We start from the raw sequence: 20,745 nt of genomic DNA on the forward strand, positions 1-20,745 counted from the left end.
CTTCTTCTTCTTCTTCTTCTTCTTCTTCTTCTTCTTCTTCTTCTTCTTCTTCTTCTTCCTAATAAGCCACAAATATTTCCCAAATTCCCTTTTTTCCAGCAATGGGAAGCTATTGAATATTTCAGAGCTGAGGTGTCAAGGCCTTACTGCCAGTACAGCTTAGGAAGATGAAAAGAGTCATAGATGAGTGGGAGGAGTGGGAGGTGATGCTTGTACATAGGCATTACCCCCAAGCCACAGTGCTCTGGGCATATGAATTTAGGGATAGTTCCAGATCTGTTTTCTATGAAGTTGATCTTTCCGGATCTGACCCTGGCTCCATTTTGTAGTAGGGTTTGTTGTATCTTCCTTATTGGAAACATGCCCTTCAGCACTGGGTCATCCTGAGTTTTTCTAGCATGGCTTGACTTCAGCTTTACTCCAGCTGTTCTGAAACAAGGAGAGAACTGGAGCTGGGGGAGCATTTTGTCATGAGAAAATACTAGTGTCAGGGGGCAGAAGAGATTTGGGTTCTAGCTCTAGCTCTGTCTCTATCTCTTTGTGTGGTTTTAAGCTTATCACAGAACACCATTCTCTTTCCAGCCCCAGTCCATATTACTTTCCTCAAAAATTCAACAGAAGTCATCCCTTGATCATATTTGGCCATCTCCCACCTCTTTGCCTTTGATCACACTGTTCCCAGTGTCTCTGATGCCTTCCCTCTTCTTTTTTGGTCTATTAAGTTGCTACCTATATTTAAAATACATTTCAAGTGCTCCCTCCCCCATGAAGCCTCCCCAGATAACCCTTGTCAGTAACAGAGTTCTCAGTAAGACCTCACATAGCACTTTGCTTGAACCTCTTTAAATCTCTTGCTATAGATTGGGGGGAGAAAAAAGAAAGGTTTAGAACTACGATTTCAAGATTGCAGGGAACTTCCTTCATGAAAACATTCTTCATTAATGCAGATCAGAAACTCACCTATAACTCTGAGTCTGAGGCCCTGGAAGGTCAAGGGACTTGCCCATGGTCCTACAGCCAGTATGTCAAAGAATTTGAGTTTGATGAGACCTCAACCCATATATGAAGGAATCTTTCCTCTAACATACTCAGTAAGTGGTTCCCCAGCCCTGCTTGAAGACCTCCAAGGAGGGAGCACCCACCACCTTTCAAAGTAAAGAATTCCACTTCCAAACACCTCCCATTATTAGGAAGATCATCTAGATTTTGATTGATTACTCTCTGTAACTTCCATCTCTTCCTCCTTGCTCGGTCCTCTGGGGCCAAGCAGAATACAATAACCTTTTGATATTTAAAGACAACCATACTGTCTCCCCTAAGTCTTCTCCAGCCTAAACTTCCTCAGTTCTTTCAATTGATTCTCACATGTCATGAATTCAAAGACTTTCACCAACTTGGGCACTCTCCTCTGGATACCGTCCAGCTTACTCACGCTCTTCTTAAACTGTGTGGTTCAGAACTGAACACAATACCCTAGACAAGGCCTAATGAGAATAATCAATACACATTTATTAAGGGCCTACTATGTGCAAAGTGTGCTGAACAAATTATAGGACTTGAACCCAAGGTTCCTGACTCTTTCTACTCAAAGTCATTTTTCATTCCTGTCCTACTCTTCATGACCCCATTTGAGGTTTTCTTGGCAAAGATACTGGAGTGATTTGCCATTTCCTTCTCCAGCTCATTTTACAGATGAGGAAACTGAGGCAAACAGGATTAAGTGACTTGCCCAGGGTCACACAGCTAGTAAATATCTGAGGTTGGATTTGAACTCATGAAGTGGAGTCTTCCTACTTCCAAGGTCAGAGCTCTATTCACTTCAACATGTGGCTGCCCACCATTCACTATACCACACTATCTCTCTTTTATGTACATTTATAGGACTTTTAAAGTCCTATGTGTTTGTGCCTTATTCTCTTGCTAGGCTGTGAACTCCATAAAAGCAGGGACTGTGTCTTATCTGAACTCCACGGCTCCCTCATCCCCCAGCAGAGTCCTCTGTATGAGACAGGCACTGATAATATTTACTGAATGTTTGCTTAATCGCTGACACATAGAATCTTTATTCTCAGTTTGGGCTGTTCTGAGGAATTCTGCACATAGAGATCTTCAAGGCTTGGCTCCACCCAAAGCAAACTCATAATCTGTTCAGCAGCCCCCCTCTCCCTCCCTACCCCTCCTTGTGTCCCACCCACTAAATCACATTGAATCTGTAATAAGGAATTTTAGATCAAAGCCAAAAGGCAAACCCATGAATGCAGTTGGACTGATCTCATTCTTTGCTGGTGTTGGCTTTGTCTTTTTTTTTTTTCAAGTAACTGACCTAGATTAGTTTCCAAAATGATGATATGTAAGAGGTTTCTCTGTTTTCAATAGTCTAAAGACTGTGGGTAGTTAGCATATAGAATAATATAAAAGGAGGCTGAGATTGAAGGCACACTGGAGTTGGAGTCAGAAAGGAATCTTGCCTTGGATATTTAGTAACCGTGTGACTCTAGCAAAGTCACTCAGCCTCAGTTTGCTCATCTGTAGAATGGGGGTTGTACCGAATAGCCTCTAGGGCTCATTCTAGCTCTAAATCTATGATCCTATACATATGCTGAGTAGGAAGGAAAGACAGAGGGTTAGGTGAGCTTATGATTGAAATAATTTTCTCCTAGGTTTCAACGCAGAGGTATCCCTTTTGGAAGGTGCTCTGATTCACAAGCTCTTGAAATACGCGGCAGGGTGGAGTTCATAATTGATCTTTGCCACATTTCAGAAATAGGGCCAAGGTTCTGAGTAGGTTAAATACGTAGGAGCTCTCAGATATTTCAAGATACCCTGGGGAGGGGAAAAAAAACCTACCCCACCATTAGCCTATGGCAGCCCTGGAAATTCCACCACTAGAGATTTGTTCCTTTGGCTAAAAGCCAAAGAGTTCCCAAAGTTAAATTAGATATTTTCTGGCCTTGTTGTGTACTAATCTTTTATCAGCCATGAACAATTTAACTGCATAAGTTTTATCAGAGGAATATGGATTTAGAGAATCAGTAGAATGTAAGCTTTTAGAGGGTAAGCATTTCTTTTTATTTCCTGTATCTCCAGCACATAGTAGGCACTCTAGATGACAGAGTCATAGCTACAGCAATGGAAGGGACTTTAGAAGTCATCTAGGCCAAGCACTCATTTTAAAGAAAAGGAATCTGTGGCCCAAGGAAGCTAAGGGCCTATACCAAGAGCTCAGGTATAGGTAGCAACCTCAAAGGTGAAATTTTCACCCAAGTGCTTTGATACCAGAGTCAATGTTCTTTCCAATGAACTACATTGCTTCCATGATGCTTGTTGAATTGCAAATTAAAAGAACTTGGAGGGGGGGCATCAAGCCAGCCTCCTCATTTTTTTTTTCAGAATTACTTTAGAACAAAGAGTCTTGGTGCAGCTAGAGGGTGCAGTGGATAGAGCGCAGGCCCTGGAATCAGGAAGACCCAAGTTTAAATACAGCCTCAGATACTTACTGTGTGACCCTGGGCAAGTCACTTAACCTCAGTTGTGTGAGGTCTTGCAAAAGACCCAGGTGTAAATAGCAAAGGTAAAGTCTGAGCCCCAGGAACCAACAGTTTCTCCTTTACTCCACACTGTCTTTCCATGAGGCTGTTTTTCTACTAATGCTTAACTTGAGAGAAGAGGGTTGAAGGACTCAGAGTAACTTCTGGTCATAGGAAAAATCCAAGGGGAATGCCACGCTGAGGGGCCAGCATGGAGGAAGAGGTCAACGATATGCTCCATGTATTTTGCAACTTCTCCATGGCCCAGCCTTCCTCAGGGTTCTGCCACCTTCTCTTGGGGAGACAGGAGGGAGTCATGAAAAGAACACTGAATCTGGAGCCAGAAGAACTACATTCAAATCTTTGGTTGGTCATTTAAGAGCTGGGGACCTTCAGCAAGTCTCCCCTTTGGAGTCAAGCTCAGACCACCTGGGATCATGCCAAGGCTCCCCAAGGGGCCGCCACCCCAATTTTGCAGACCAATCAAACAGAAGAGAGGCCACCAGTCTATGGTAATGGTAATAGTGATGTGAATATATTTGTGAAATCATTTAAAATATGACTGGAAACAACTTTTCCACCTAGGAAGTTTGGCCTGTTTCCAAGATGATGCCTCTCATCCGCAGAAGTTGATTTCTAAGACATCCATCTCTCCACGGGACCCATTGAGCACTGAATCTTTGGATGCTCTTGTTGAGATGACGTTGGCTCCATGAGGTTTGCATCCTATGACTCTGCTCGCTGGAAGAATGAACCCTCTCCTCTTTTTGCACAATCCACAGTTACAGTTCCTCCACATTCCTCTTGACATCTGCTGTGACTTACGGGGTCCTTTCCCACCCCTCCTCAGCAGATGTGCTTAGCAAAGGCAGCATCGTGTGATGAGAACCCAGGCTGAGTGTATTCACAGCTCCACCTGCCAAATGGCTGTGTCTCCATCAGACAGAGCAGAAGTTTGGCCAAATTCGTGAGAATCTTGAGGCCTTCGTGGAAATTACGGAATCACTGACCTAGAGCTGGGCATGACCTCAAAGGCCATCTAGTCCAATCCCCTTGTTTTGCAAATAAATAAACTGTGGCTCACTTACCAAGCCTCCCTGCTCCCCGTTCCATGGTACCACCTTCAAAAAGGTCACATTCAGTCTTACCCAAGGTGTTCTTTTCTGATGTCACAGGTCAGATTATCATGGTTAAGACTTGTCTACATGTAGTCTCATGCTATCTGCTTACAATGCTGACAGCTCTTTCCCCCACTCATCCCCATTCATAGAACCATAGCCTTTCAAAGTTAGGGGGAACCTCTGGGGCCATCTTCATGAACCATACTTGGGCATGAGTCCCCTCTACTATATCCTTGGCATGTGGTTGTCTAGCATTGTTGACAATCTCTAACAAGGGGGAGGCCACTATCCCCTCGAAGCAACTCATGTAGCTTTTGGATAGCTCTAGCATTAGGACATCTAGATGGTGCAATGGATAGAGTGCTGGGTCTGGAGTATGAAAGATCTGAGTTCAAATCCAGCCTTAGACAGTTCCTAACTGTGTGACCCTAAGCAAGTCACTTAACCCTGTTGGCCTCAGTTTCCTCATCTGTAAAATGACCTGGAGAAGGAAATGGCAAACCACTGCAGTCTCTTTGCCAAGAAAACCCCAAATAGGGTCACAAAGAGCCAGACATGACCGAACAACAACAAAAGTTGTTAGTAAGTATTCCTGACATGAGTCAAAAATTTGACTCTCTTAAAATTCTCCCCATTGCTTCTAGTTCTACCCCCTAGAGCCAAGTAGAACAAATCTAATCCCTCTTCTCCACAATGGCCCTTAAAATACTCAAAAACAGATATGATTCCCCTTCCTCAAGTCTTCTCTGATCTAGGATTACCACCTAGGTTCCTTCAACCAAGCCTCACACTGCCTACCTTGTAGTTCCTCAGTCAAGACCCTCCATCTGCTAACTCCTGCATGGCCATTGGCCATCCTCCATGCTGGAATATTCTCCCTCCTCATCTCCATCCCCTGCCTTCTCTGGCTTCTTTTAAGTCCCATCCAAAATCTCACCTCTTACAAGAAACTTTTCTTGATTCTCCTTAATGTTACTGCCATCCCTCTTTAATTATCTCCAATCTATCCTATACATATCCTGTGGCCCAAAGCCCTGTGTGTAATTGTTTGCATTTTGTTCCCCCTCTTTAGACTGTGAGTTCCTGAGAGCCAAGACTGTTTCTTTGCCTTCTTTTGTAAACCCAGCACTTAGCCCAGGACTTGGCTCTTAGTAGGTGTTTAATAAATGCACATTAGTTAACTGACTCACACAGCATGATTCCTCCTGCTTATATTCCATTAGGTTCTATTAAATTTCAACAAACACATCCCCTAAGCATCTATGTATAAGGTACTCTCACAGGCATCAGGGACAGAGGTACAAATACAAATACAACACAGCCCCTGCCCTAGCAAAGTGCCTCCCAAATGATAGGGCTTAGTAAGTCCTACTTGATGAATTGGGTAGCCTGGCCTGACTGATTCTCAAAGAGCTTATATTCTACTAAGGGGATTCAATAAGGACATAGGTAAGCAAAAACTGTGTGAAATGTACTTAAAGTGTTTTTGTTGTAGCTGGTAGAATACTTAACACTGGGTGAATCCTGTAGAACATAAAGAACTGATCCAAGGCTTCAAGGGGTATCAGAAGGTAGAGAGGAGGAGGAGGAAGGACATTCCAGGCATGGGGGACACATGCAAAAGTTACAGAGGCGGGAGATCGAATGTCATATACCTCAAGCGGGCCAATTTGGCTAGAATTGGAAGAGTGGGAGGTAGGTAATGGGAAATCAGACTGATTTCCCATTTCACATTTCTGAAATACTCAAACCATCGCCAATGCCTTAGCGTTAAGCCAAAAGCAGAGCTGTCTTTGCTCTGCCTGAAACTCCATATGGTCATTTTTAGATTGTGTTAACTCATCTCCCCATGGTGTCCAAGTTCTCCCACCCCCAGATGATACACTTGGTGTCAGCAGGCTTCTGTGAATTGTGTGCACTCTTCGCTGCTTTCCCATTCTTCTTTATGGTGTTAAAAAAAATTGGATTCCAGTGAACTGCCTGGCTTCCTAGGTCCTGTTCTGTGCTCCGTCTTTCCATCAGGCAATTATTATTCTCCCTTCCCATCCCAGTGATCATAGCTGAAGCTGGGCACCGCTGGGAAATGGGTTTCCCTCATCAGAAGCTGGGGCAAACAGCTATTTTCTTCTCTTGACTAGGCTATGTTCAACCTCAAAATCCCCAGGGGAAGGTTTCCACTGCCTTTAAAAAGAGCCCCTCCCTCCTTTTATATACTCTAGATTACAGGCTTGCAATGTTTGAATTCTGTTCTATAATTTCCTTAAGAGCCACTAAAAATGCCCAACTTTGTGCTCTGACAAACTTTTCCAAGGACAGCCTTCTGCCACAAAGAAGGCATTCTTGCTTCCCTCTAAGCAATTCTGACATTTCAAGAGATTTCACACTCCTGGAGGCTGAGCAATTCAATGCAATCCAGTATTAATAAATTAATCACTTTGTATTAATTAATAAAAATAATAACTATGAAGCACCTACTATAGGCTAGAGATACAAAACCCAACCTGCCCTAAGCCAAATTATTAACCTATTAATTGTCAGAAATGACAAATTCCCACAGCCCTCTCTCAAGCAAGAGGACTCCTTCAGTTCAGAGGCAATGCTTCTAAACCACATCCTGATGAAAAAGCTGTAATGGCTGCATTTTACCTTTTATACTTTCCTCACCTGTTTTACATCCTTTCAAAATTATCAGGAATAGTTGGGCTTCCTCCTATTTCTTTGGCTTATATTCTGAATTACAGATTTAGAGCTAAGAGGAACCTTAGATATCAGCTAGTCTAACCCTTCATGTTACAGAGGAGGAAACATGAGGCCCAGAGAGGTGACTTGCACAAGGCTTCCCAGAAAGCAAGTGGCAGACTGGAATTTGAGCCCATGTCCTCTGATGAAATCCCATGCTTTCACTATGACTCCAGGGTAGGGCTGCATAATTATAATGTCCCAGAGAAAAGTTGAGAAAATACTTCCTTTTTCTTAAGAAGTGGAGGACTGTGGGTGTGGAATATTGCCTTTACTGATAAATGTGGTTGTTGCGTTGGTTGATTTTGTTAAGTTGTATAATTCTATTTTTTTCAATTTTATTACAGAGCATGGTTCACTGGGTAGGAGAAGGGAAAGGATATCTTCAAAAATGAATGTGATGTAAAAAGAAAAAGTGTAAATAAAAATAAGATTTTTTTTTAAAAAAGGCATTGGGCTTAGTATAAACATTTCATTAATCAATAAACATTAAGCACCTACTATGTGCCAGGAACTCTACTAAGCACTGGGGATAAAGAAGGAGACAAAAGAAAGTCCCAACCTATGATGAGTTTACAATCCAAATTGCTAACAGGTAAAAAAAAGTGGGTGCCCCTCAATTGGGGAATGCCTGAATAGGCTGTGGCAAATGAATGGGGTGAGATACAATGATGTCATTAGAAAGGATGACTATAAGGAGTTCAGAGAAACATGGGAAGACTTTTAGGAACAGACACTGAGAGAAATAGAAAGAAGTTGAGAAAGTGACATACAATGACTCCAATCATGTAAGCGAGAAGAACGCTAAGGATGCTGAACTCTGAGTAACCAGCATGACCAGTTTTGGAATTAGAGACCATGTAATGAAACATGGCACCCTCCTTAAGCAGAGTTGGCACCCCATAGGGGCAGAGTATTGCCAACAATGCCATCCATGTTTGTTGTATTGGTTTTCGTTTAACTATTCATCTCAAAGTGAGATGTATTTATCATTCTTTTTGGTGAGCAGTTTGGATTAAATGCTAAATAAAGTAATAACAATTACCATTTTAAATAGTGCTTTAGGATTTTCAAAGTACTATATAAATATGATCTCATTTTATCTTCTCAACAACTTTGGGAAATAGGTTCTGTTAGGATTCCCATTTTACAGATGAGAAAACAAAAGCTAATAGAAGTTAAGTGACTTGCCCAGGGTCACACAGCTAATAAGAGTCTGAAGCAGGATTCAAATTCAGGTCTTCCTGACTCCAAAGCCAGAATTCTATCCGCTTTGATAACTCATTGCCAAATTCTATTATTTTTTTGTTAAAAGGGAGTGTTCAACCATTGGGTAGAGGTGGGAGAGATTATCTAGAGGTAACTGTGATGCAAGAACATATAGCATCAATAAACTTTGTGGGTTTTTTAAAAAAATAAAACATTCTTAGGCTATCACCTATCAAAAAATAAGCATTTATTCTGCATGTACTCTGTGCCAGGCTCTGTCATGCTAACATGTTTATTTTTTATCAAATACAAATACATGCATGCACAGACATATATATACACACATGCACCATTTTATGACATTACCAAGTAAGGTAGTAAGAAACTCTATTTTTAATGAAAATATTAAGAACAAGAGTCACAAAACTATTGAAAATGAATACTGCAAGAATTGTAAGGAGCAAGTTTGGTCCCAAAGAAGAAATAGGAGACGAAATGTGGGGGAAGATCTATAGATATGGAATATTTCAGAGAATATCAGATTTTTTTCAATGTATTGTTGAGTTTTGCTTAATTTTTTTTCTCTTACAAAAATTCTCTTCAGGGAATGGATAAAGAGAAGGATAGAAAGATAGATGTAAAGGCCAGATATATCAATAAAATCTATTTTTAAAAAGGATTAGTTCTCCATATACCCACACAACCAATTCCATGGTCTTCCTCACTCACTGAGAGGTCATGAATAGACCAGAATGCAACACATAGCACTGTAGCAAATCATTTATCACTCAAACATTTTTAAACATAGAAGTGGATAATTCTAGCTGTTCATTTCTGTTCTTTCCAGCCAAAACAAATTTCTTTACCTTGCCAGAGGCAATAAGACAAGATAATTAAAAATCAAACAGTTTTATCTCCCCAAAGGTCCATTCATGATCATTTCAAGTAACATTTACGGGAGCAGCATGATCATATTAGGAAGCCTCGCTCTTTTCACAAAGGTTTTTCTGCTCAGTAGTGAAACCCTGTGACCAGCCCAATGGCCACCACAAACTGAGCATCACTTTACTTGAGGGCAAAGATAAAGCCATTCAGATGGGGCTGATAATAACAAGATGGTGCTTATTTTCGCTAGCCCCACTATCATCCTAGAAACTCTCCCTATTTTCCCACAGAGAACTGTGATATTCTAAAATGCAAAAACAAATCAGAGTGACAACATGGTAGACACTGCAAAAACAAATGAGAAGATATTATTTTGCAGGTGTTGCAAAAACAAACCAAATCATAGTAACATGGTGGGAGTCCCAGAAATGTGCCAAAGGGTACTAATATTTCAGGTGTGGCAAAAAAGTCAAAGTGGTAGTGATGTGGAGGGTATCACAAAAAAAAAAACAAAGAGTTTGGCATCACAATGACAAGAGGGTAGGCACTGCCAAAACAAACCAAAGGGACTCAATATGGTGGGTATTGCCAAAACAAACTAAAAGGTATTAACATTTCATGGTTAAACAATGTTTAGTAACATGGTGGCCATCCCAAAAACAAACCAATATATTAATACCATGGGCAACATAAAAGCAAGCCAAATTGTAACAATATGGCAAACATTGCAAAAACAAACTTCAGGGTATTAATACTTCAGGCTTCACAAAAAAGAAACTAGAGGACAATAATATGGTGGGCATCCCCATGACAACTCAAACACTGACAACATGATGGACATTGCAAAAATAAATCAAAGGCTATTAATACTGTAGGCATTGCAAAGCAAACCCAAAGCAACAATATTGCAGGCATTATAAAAACCAACCAAAGGGTATTAATACTTTGGGAACTGAAAAAACAAACCAATCCTCAAAATAAACCACAGGGTGACAACATGGTGAACATTGTAAAAAAAAAAAAAAACCAATAACCAAATAGTATTAATACTTTGGGAATTACAAAAAACAAACTAATCCTCAAAACAAACCACCAAGCTAAAGGGTGACAATATGGTGGACATTGTAAAAACAAACAAACAAACAAACAAACAAAACCAAAAAAAACCCAAAAGGGTATTAATACTTCAGGAACTACAAAAACAAACCTATCCTCAAAACAAACCACAGGGTGACAACATAGCAGACATTGTGAAAAACCAACCAAACAGTATTAATGCTTTGGGAATTATGAAAACAAACCAACCCTCAAAACAAACCACCAAACCAAAGGGTAACAACATGGTGGACATTGTTTTAAAAAAAAAAAAAACAACCAAAGGGTATTAATACTTCTGAAACTGCAGAAACAAACTTACCCTCAAAACACACCACAGGGTGACAACACAGTGGACATTGTTAAAAAAAAACCAGCTAAACAGTATTAATACTTTGGGAATTACAAAAACAAACCAAACTAAAGGGTGACAACATGGTGGACATTGTTAAACAAAAAAACAAACAAGGGGTATTAATACTTTGGAAATTGCAAAAACAAACCAAACTAAAGGGTGACAACATGGCAGGCATAAAAAACAAAACAACCAAACGGTATTAATACTTTTGAGTATTGGGGGGAAAAAAACACACAAATAAACAAAGCAATTCTTGAAACAAACCAAAAGATGATAGCACAATGGATACTGTGATAAAACTCACCAGGGTGTGTGTGAGCCGGATAGTGATCAGAGGTGATCCTGACAAGTTCTGGGACAGTACTGGTGGTGGTTCTACCTTCAGAGAAATAAGGTAACTGGTAGCTAGTATCAAGTGCTTTTTGTAGTTGACTGCTTCAACAATCCTTGGAAGTAAATGGAAACAAATGGAAAATCATTACAAACTGGTCAAAGGGAAGGAGTGAAAAAGAAGCAGGTAACTGGAAACCACTTTGAACATTCACTTTAGATTTCAGTTGCATCTAGGGAGCACCAGGGTAAGCTTAGGTGAGCTCCTTTCCCTCTGTGAACTTCAGGGTTCTCATCCATGAAATAAAAAGGTTAAACTAAATGGTCCCTTTGAGCTCTTCCAGCTCTAGATCTAAGATCATGTGAATGATTTTATATTTTTTACACTGAGCTTTGCAATTTTCAAACAAAATGCGTCTCCACCAAAGACTTAAATTCCTAAATGAATATGGAATGTAGGCTCATTGAGGGCAGGAACTAATTTTGTTTTATCCATAGCACCTATCTAGTATAGTCACTGAAACTAGTAGATTCTTGACAATCAATAAGTCTGATAGAATGTAAGCTTGTTGAGATCAAAAACTGTTTCTTTTCTTTTTCTTTCTTTCTTTCTTTCTTTCTTCCTTCCTTCCATCCTTCCTTCCTTCCTTCCTTCCTTCCTTCCTTCCTTCCTTCCTTCCTTCCATTCTCTTTGTTTCTCTCTTTTTGTCTTTGTAACTCCAGGGTCTGGCATAAATGGTAGGTACCTAATAAATGGGCAGCTGGGTGGCACAGTAGATAGAACACCAAGGCTGGTGTCAGGAAGACTTATCTTTCTGAGTTCAAATCTAGCCTCAGACATTTACTTGCTGTGTGACCCTGGGCAAGTCACTTTACCCTGTTTGCCTCAATTTACTCATCTGTAAAATGAACTTGAGAAGGAAATGGCAAACCAATCCAGTATTTCTGCCAAGAAAACCCTAAATGGGGTCACAAAGAATCAGACTCAACTGAAAAAATGACTAAACAACAATAAAAACAAACTTAACAAATGTTTGTTGATTGAATGAATGAATCAATCCAGTGTTTATTAAATACCTGCTATGTGCCAGGCACTGTGCTGGGTATTGGGAATACAAAATTGAAACAGTCCCCGCCATCAATAAGCTTACATTCTATTGGAGTTATGTTTTATCTTTCTTATAAAAACAAATGTTTATTTAGTTGAATGAAATTGAATGAAACCACTAACCCAAAAGAAACTAAGCTTGATCAACATTAATCCTCACTCTACTGAGGGGAGGAGAAATTGTATTGATGGATAAGCTACATTAACTACATGCACCTGAATGATGGTCAAATACCCGCAATCTCAGCTGAATAAGATAGATGGCCCAATGGGTAGAGCACTGAACCTGGAGTCAGGAAGAACTGAATTCAATCAAACCCACTTCTCAGACACTTAGCACCCTCCTGCCCTGGGTTGTGTGAAGATCAAATGAGATAATACAGTGCCTGGGACATAATAGGTGCTTTTTGTTGCTCACTCATTTCAGTCATATCCAACTCTTCCTGATCCCATTGGGGGTTTTCTTGGCAAAGACACTGGAGTGGTTTGCCATTTCCTTCTCCAGCTCATTTTACAGATGAGGAAACTGAAGGAAACAGGGTGAAGTGACTTGCCCAGGATCTCACAGCTAATAAGTGTCTGAGGTCAGATTTGAACTCAGGAAGATGAGTCTTCCCTGCTCTGGGTCTGGTGCTCCATCCACTGCACCACCATTCTAGGGGCTTGATAAATGCTTCTTCCTTTCTTCAATTTAAAATTTGCAAAGCACTTAGTATAATAATAATAATAGCTCGCATTTATATAGCACTTGCCATATGCCAGGCGTTGTTCTAAGCACTTTACAATTACGATCTCATTTGATCCCCACAACAGTCCTGGGAGGAAGTTTCTATTATTATCTCCACTTTATAGTTGAGAAAACTGAGAGATTAGGTGGTATGGCCAGGGTCACCCAGTAGGATTTGAACTCAAGTGTTCCTAACCCAAATCCCACATTCTATCCACCTAGCTGTCTCCCTTGCTATGTTTGATCCCTCCAGCTCTCTTCCAGATGCATCACTGCCCTACATTTAGCCTCAGATTCTCCCTAGGTCCCTCACTTGAGATGTCTTGTGCAAGAATATCACAGCAGATGTTATTAAGCCATCACCAGGATCTTCCCGTGTACTCAGCTTCATAGGTATTCAATCCCTGCTGACCCAAGGAGTATTGAGTCACTCATCCCATGGGGTATCAGCTTCCATTTTCACATTTCCCAGTTGTTTAATTGATACGGTGCTCTGTGTTTTCAGGCTGCATTGAACCATAGGAATCATACTGGATTTGGACTGAGAGCTGGGATCAAATCTCATCTCTGCCACTTCTACCCATGTGACCTTGAGTAAACTGCTTATAACCCCTCTGGGCACTCAGTTTCCTCACTTAGAAAATGACAGTATAGGTTAGAGATTATGAATCCTTCCTCCTCGTTGGCAATCTGAGGTCCCGAGCACATACAGTTGATTGGTCTCCCAGGGTTCCATCTCCAAGTGAAAGGGACCACTCAGTGATACTTTTCCCTGTGTCTCCTTCCCAGAAATGCTATAGCCCCATCTCCCTAATCTAGGCATTTCTTGCATTTCTTCATTCCAACCTTTCTTGACCAGATTCAACATATCTTTCTAGGTTGATCACACACTGTGAAGTGCTTAGCACAGTGCCTGGCACATCAGTGTTTGTTCCCTTTCATTCCCTTCTCTTCTTCCCGTTCATACACTCTTTTGTTGTTGTTCGGTCATTTTTCAGTAGTATCCGGCTCTTCGTGACTCCGTTTGGGGTTTTCTTGGCAAAGATACTGGAGTAGTTTGCCATTTTGTTCTCCAGTTCATTTTATAGATGAGGAAACTGAAGCAAACAGGGTTAAGTGACTTGCCCGGGGTCACATAACTAGTAATTATCTGAGGCTGGATTCGAATTCAGGTCTTCCTGACTCTATTCACTGTGACCCCTATCTAACCATACTTCTTCTGCTTGGCCCTTATATAGAACTATCATTGTGATGTTTCCTGGGCCCCTAGCAACTATGAGTACCCTATTTTTAATCCCCAAATGGGTTTGCCCAACATATGGGTACGTGCATACATTTCACTTTATATAGTCCTGGAATCTAGCCCATGATGTACATGTGCCCCACACCCGTCCTCCCCATCCTTCACATAAAGCAGTCACTTGTGTTTGTTTCCTTAAGAAGGAGCAGGCCTGAGAAGCACGCTGGAGTTTCCCCGGAGTTGTAAATATGAAACATTCTCAATAAAAAACTCCATAAAGGAAAAACACCCTCTCATCATTTATTGCGCCGGGAAGATGCCTTTGATGAAACATTGCCAAGCACAGGGGGGCTTCAAGGGCAGTGGTGTACATCTTTAGACAATCATTACCCAGAATAGTGTCAAAGCCCCAAAAGGCTGAAGGACAATTGAGGGCCACTTTGTTCCAGATGAATGACATTCCATTGCAGTGCTATTAAGCCATTTCTGAAGCCTAAGATCCTTTAGAAAAATACATAAAACAATAAGAATCTATAAAAACAAAGAACAGAAGAGGATGGAGCTAGGAAATGGGCCAGTGATATTGTTGGTATAGGGAACTCCCAGGGGAGGAAATACTCTCTACTAATGCAGGTTAGGGCCTTCTCTGAAATGTATAGTCTTAAAGAACTACCTGGGCACTGAGATGTTTAAGTGACACAGCCAGCATGGATCAGAGGCAGTTCTTGAATTGTAAAGCCAGCTTTCTAGCCACTGAGAAAGAAAACCTATCTTAGCCTTTGATTGACGCCGTGAGAAGCTAACCTCAGATCTCTGATCTCTGGACAAAGATGTCGGCTTCCAACATTATCCAGAGGATTCTCAGCTAAGTGTGTGTTGGCCCAAATGACCTCAGAGCTCCCTTCCAGCTGTTAGACTGTCATTTTTATAATTAGTGTTGAAGGAACTGGTGGGTGTTTAGCCTGGAGAAGAGGAATTGTAGCTACCCATCTAAGCTTAGGCAAGCCCTTTGGAATAGCTGAGCCTTAGTTTCCTTGATTGTAAAATGAAGACAACTAGACAAGATGGCTTCTAAAATCCCTTCCAGCTCTAAATCTATAAAGCTAAGACTTAGGAAGAGCAGGAGAACAATCTTTAAGCATTCACAGCCAAGAAAACCAGGACTCAGGAATGCCAATTAATTTGTGTAAGTCACAGAAGAAGCAAACAGCAGAGGTAGAATTTCTCTCCTCTAGGGCCAAATACCCCCAGTGCCATCAGTGGAGGTATTCAAGCAAAGGCTGGCTGATCACTCGTCAGAGGATGTCACAGAGTGGGGTTTGTCCAAGCCTCGGCAGAACTTGACGGCCTCTGGGGTCTCCTACAATTCTGAGGTCCTATGATTCTGTCTTTGGCTCCTTGGGGCCACTGGAGTTATTGAAGGGAATGACACAGAAAGCAGCTCACTGACTATGTTATGGGCCCAGAGCTCTAAAACGTGTTTTTATAGCTCAGTGAAATTAGAATTAGATGACATATGATGTGAAATAGACCTGTTTGCTCAAATCAGGTGAATTGCACTTTTTTAGGTAGACAAGACATTTTCAAAATACTGCTTTGGACTCTTTTTTATTTTGAGGATGAGCTGAAGCTTCAGAACGGATTTTGCTGGCCGTACCCTCCCCATCATAAATCTCTCAATCTCCCAGCGTAGTGCCTGGAACCAATTAGGTAGTTAATAAATGTCTGTTGATTGATTGATTCCCACAAGAGTTAGGGACCACCTACCAAAGTGTTCCGGGAAAGCCTTTTCTGCTCCCCACCCCACATGCCTTTTTTCAACCTCTCTCTGCTCCCCGAAATCCCACAGATGGGATTTCATTTCTTTGGCACAGGGTTGTTCAAAGAAGCAGGGCTTTCGGAATAGAGTTTTGAATAGGGGGTTAGACACAAAGATTTGATGTTCACTTGGTCCTCTTCAAGAATGAAGGACAAACAACAACAAATGAGGTTCGTTAGTGATGTGGTCCTCAGTAAATGACTTAACCTCTCAGCATTTATTAAGTGCCTACTCAGTACCCTGAGAATCTTCACCTCCTAGTTTGACTTTTTTTCTGGACTAGATTAAAGAGGCCATTCTTTGACTCGTTTTTTTTTACCTAGTCTTAATCACTGAATGAGTGTCTCCTCAGTCAAACTGAAACTTGCTAAAGACCCTAGCTTTAAAAGGTTAAGGTTTTCCACCACATCTGGGGCCACCTCCAGTTTTCCTGATATATGACTGGCCACTGGACCCAGACAGCTCTGGAGGAGAAAGTGAGGCCCTCCCTCACTTAAATCTAATTCACTTCCATGATGTCATGGTCCTCTTCAACAATAACAACAACTATGTGCCAGGCACTGTGCTAAGCATTGGTGATACAAAGAAATGGGGGGAAGAGAAAAGGGAGGAGTCCCTGCTGTCAAGTAGCTCACAATGCCATAGGGAAGACAGCATGAAGACAACCATGAACAAGACCCATACGTGATAAAAGTCTCAGAAGGAAGGCATGAAGAGTAAGGAGGATGAGAAAGATTTCTTGTCAAAGGTGGAACTTTAGCTGATACTTGAAGGAAGTCAAGGAAGCCATGATGCCTCATCAGCATGCAGAGAATTCCACCCAAGAAGGGCAGCCAGTGACAAAAATGTATAGCCAAGAGACAGTATCATGTTCCAGGAATGGCAAGGTCAACCGATGGCAAAGTACATGGAGGAGAAAAAGGTAGAAGAAGCCTGGAGAGGTGGGCCAGATCATGAAGGACTTTGAAAGCCAAACAGAGGGGTTTCCATTTGATCCCAGAGGAACAGGAAGCCACTAGAGTTTATTGAATGGGGAGCTGACGTGGTCAGACCTGAAGTTAAGGAAGGTGAGAGGGAGTGTTGGATGGACCGGAGTGGGGAGGGGCTTCAGGCGAGAAACTAAACAGCCCCTTGCAATAGTTCAGGAGAGAGGGGATGAGGATCTCCACCAGGTTGGTGTGCTCTGTCTCAACCTTGTTTTCTCATCTGTAAAATGAGCGTAATAACAGCACCTACTTCCCAGGGCCGTCATAAGGATCTAATGTGATAATTTATGTAAAACACTTTGCAAACCTGAAAGTATAAGTTGCTGTTGCTGTTTTGTTGCTATTATTATCTGTAAAATGGGGCAAATCACACCTCTTGCACCTTATCTCAAGGGCTGTTGTGAAGATCAAACAATAATAATTATTATTATAGCTAGGCAGCACAGTGGATAGAGAACCAGGCCTGGAACCAGGAAGACTCATCTTCATGAATTCAAATCCGACCTCAGACATTTAATAGCTGTGTGACCCTGTGCAAGTCCCTTCACCCTCTTTGCCTCAGTTTCCTCATCTGTCAAATGAATTGGAAAAGGAAAAGGCAAACCACTCCAGTCTCTTCACCAAGAAAACCCCAAATGGGGTCCTGAAGAGTCAGACCCAACTGAAATGACTGAACAACAACAGTAAGAACCTGGAGGGACCTATTAGAGCTTGGTCACTGATAGCATAATATAACCTAGGGTTACCTCCACAACACAATGAGGTCACAAAGAGTTGGATACAACTGAAACAACTCAACAGCAACAACAACGTATAATCCCTAGTATGTGCCAGGCACTGTGCTGAGCACTTTACAAATACTATATTATTTGATCCTCACAGTAACCTGGGAGGGAGGTGCTATTATTATCCCCATTTTACAGATGAAGAAACTGAGGCAAATAGAAGTTAACTGACTTGCCCAGGGTCACACAGCTAGTAAGTGTCTGAGGCCAAATTTGAATTCAGATCTTCCTGACTCCAGGCCCAGCACTCTGTGCATTGGGTCACCTAGCTGCGTCAAATGAGTTCATGTATCTGAACTTTAGTTTAAATATATATGTGTGTGTAAATGTATCTACATATACACATATATCATGTGTATATATATATATATATGTATATATGGAGAAAGAGAGAAGACTTTAGTCTTCCACATACTTTCAAGTAGAATATAAATAGCAGCTGCTTTTCTTCAGTTTTCCCTGGGAGAACTGATATTTTAATACTATCAGTCATGTCTAAGTTAGTGAGAATGAGTCAGACACATCTTTTTCTGAGGATGATTTTGATCTGACAAGTGAGCACTGAGCACCTTGGAAGGGCCTAAAAGGTTGGACAAGGGATATCATTGGGGGTTGGGGGAAGAGGGATAAAGGAAGCATAAAGGAGGCTGGGGACCCTGAAGACAGACCTTCCTCCCCATCACCATTGTGACGCAAGCCGGCTTGGCTAATTGTCTTCTAAAGCGTAAGAAGCCCTAGAGAAAAGAAGAGGAAAAAGAGCCCTGCTCCCTCCCTGGCAGAGGTGAAGGACTTCGGGAGGACTGTCCTGCGCGTACTGTCAGACTCAGTTGATATGTTGATCAGTTCTGTGAAATTGCTTTTTTTTTCTCTTCCGTTTCTTGAACAAAATTCAGGTCATCCTTTGTTACAAGATGTGACCCTCTGGGTAGGGGAAGGAGAAGGGATATAATCAGAAGTGAAGGGGATGTAAAAATAAAAGATAGCAATACTTTTTTAATAAATTGCAAGGAGGAATTTCCAGATCACAAGATTAGAGTCATTCAATTAGTATTCATTGTTGTTGTTATTGAGTCATTCCAGTCATGTCTGGCTCTCTGTGACCCCATTTGGGGTTTTCTTAGCAGAGATAGTGGAGTGATTTGCCAATTCCTTCTCCAGTTCATTTTATAAATGAGGAAGCTGAGGTAAACAGGGTTAAGTGACTTGCCCAGGGTCACACAGCTAGTAAGGGTCTGAGGCTGGATTTCCAGCACTCTTTCCAGTGTACCAACTAGCTGCCCCAGCATTTATTAAGCACCTACTATGTGCCACTTTGTGGAGAGCTCTGAGATACAGAGAGGTTAACAGCATGGTTTCTGATCAATCAACAGGAAAAATAACCAGACTGAGGCACATCATTAGTAGTTTTTGCACTCAGTAATAAATGATTACTATGTCACCTAGTCAACTAGATTTTATTAAGCACCTTCTATATAGCAGGTAATGGGATAAGTACTGAGGATCTAAGGAAGACCAATACTAGCCCCTTCCCACCAGGAGCTCGTATCCTGGAGCAAGCAACATGAAGCACATGCTGGGACAGTGGAGAAGCTCACCTGGAATAAGGACTGGCAAAGCTCCAGTCACCCTACCCTAGTTATGGCTCTGCCCAAAGAGACTTTTGTCCAAGAAGGGGATTAAATCATGAAGCATCTCCTCAAGGAGCTTCCAAAAATCTAATGCAAAAAGTAAAACCTGCCCCCAGATGAGGAAGTTGGAGCCCAATGTGATAGGATTCTACCCTTCCAAATGCACAGAGCAGCAGACAACAAGAAGCCGCTGTCTCAGTGGCCCACCTGGCAAACTGGGAGTGTTCTATAAAAGGTGAATAATTAGAATAACAATTCCAGGAGTGAACAATCGATACAACTATGGGAACACTATGATTCCAAGCTAGAAATTCATGTGAAAGAATCCTTCTGCAAAGATTCCTCTACAAAGGCAGAAGATGTAGGACAGTAGAAATCATCCTGGCTCTGGCCTGAAAGACCCTGGTTCAAATCCTATCTCTGATGTTTACTGCATTGTGTGACCTAGGGCAAGTCACCTAACATTCCTGGCCTCAGTTTCCTTATCTGTAAAATGAAAGGATTGAGCTAGATAGCTCCTGAGGACTCCTCAGAGGTTCAATATCTCTAATCCTATGAACCAACTGTACCACTCAGGACCCCAGAAAGTGTGTTTAGGAATAAAAGATACTAAAATATTGCCCTTTTGTGATTACAGTTGGCAGTGACCATGGAAGCCATTATTTCTAAGTATACCTTGGTATAAATCCCCCTTACCTCATCCCCTACTCAAAGGCAACCTCCTCCATGAAACCTTCCTCTAGGTATGCAATGTCCTTTCCTCAAACCTCCTACAGCACTTTGTTTTGCAACTTCCAAATGCAATTATGATGCAATTTGATTCAATTCCATTCAACAGACATTGATGAAGTATTTGCTTTATGCAAGGCCCCACACTAGGCACCAAGACAAAAATGAAATACTCCCTGTCCTCAAGGAACTTATATTCCTACTAAAAGCATTCAACATGTACACAGATAAACAAATCCAATATAAACAGGGTAAGAGAAAATTATTTGAAGAGGGAGAGAGTATTAACAATGAGGAAGTTAGGGAAGGCTTTGGGGAGAAGAGGCCACCTGAGCTGTCCTTTTGTGAACAGCTTCAAGTATATTCTATTACAGGGACCTGTTTGTGTTTCTTATCTCCCCTCCCCTACACACACACACACACACACACACACACACACACACACACACACACACACAC

The 20,745-nt window shown here is 41.5% G+C and overlaps 1 protein-coding gene across 2 annotated transcripts in view; it reads right to left on the reverse strand.

Moving 5' to 3' along the window:
* Positions 1-20,745, reverse strand: part of ADGRD1 (adhesion G protein-coupled receptor D1) — a 473,701-nt gene that overhangs the window by 385,629 nt on the left and 67,327 nt on the right. For both annotated transcript variants that reach the window (XM_027844234.1, XM_027844233.1), the window contains one exon: positions 11,239-11,380. In XM_027844234.1, the coding sequence (XP_027700035.1) occupies positions 11,239-11,380 (142 nt within the window). The remainder of the gene's footprint in view (positions 1-11,238; positions 11,381-20,745) is intronic.

Source organism: Vombatus ursinus, unplaced genomic scaffold (genome assembly GCF_900497805.2).
Source record: "Vombatus ursinus unplaced genomic scaffold, bare-nosed wombat genome assembly UNPS02014935.1, whole genome shotgun sequence".
Classification (NCBI taxonomy): Eukaryota; Metazoa; Chordata; class Mammalia; order Diprotodontia; family Vombatidae; genus Vombatus; species Vombatus ursinus.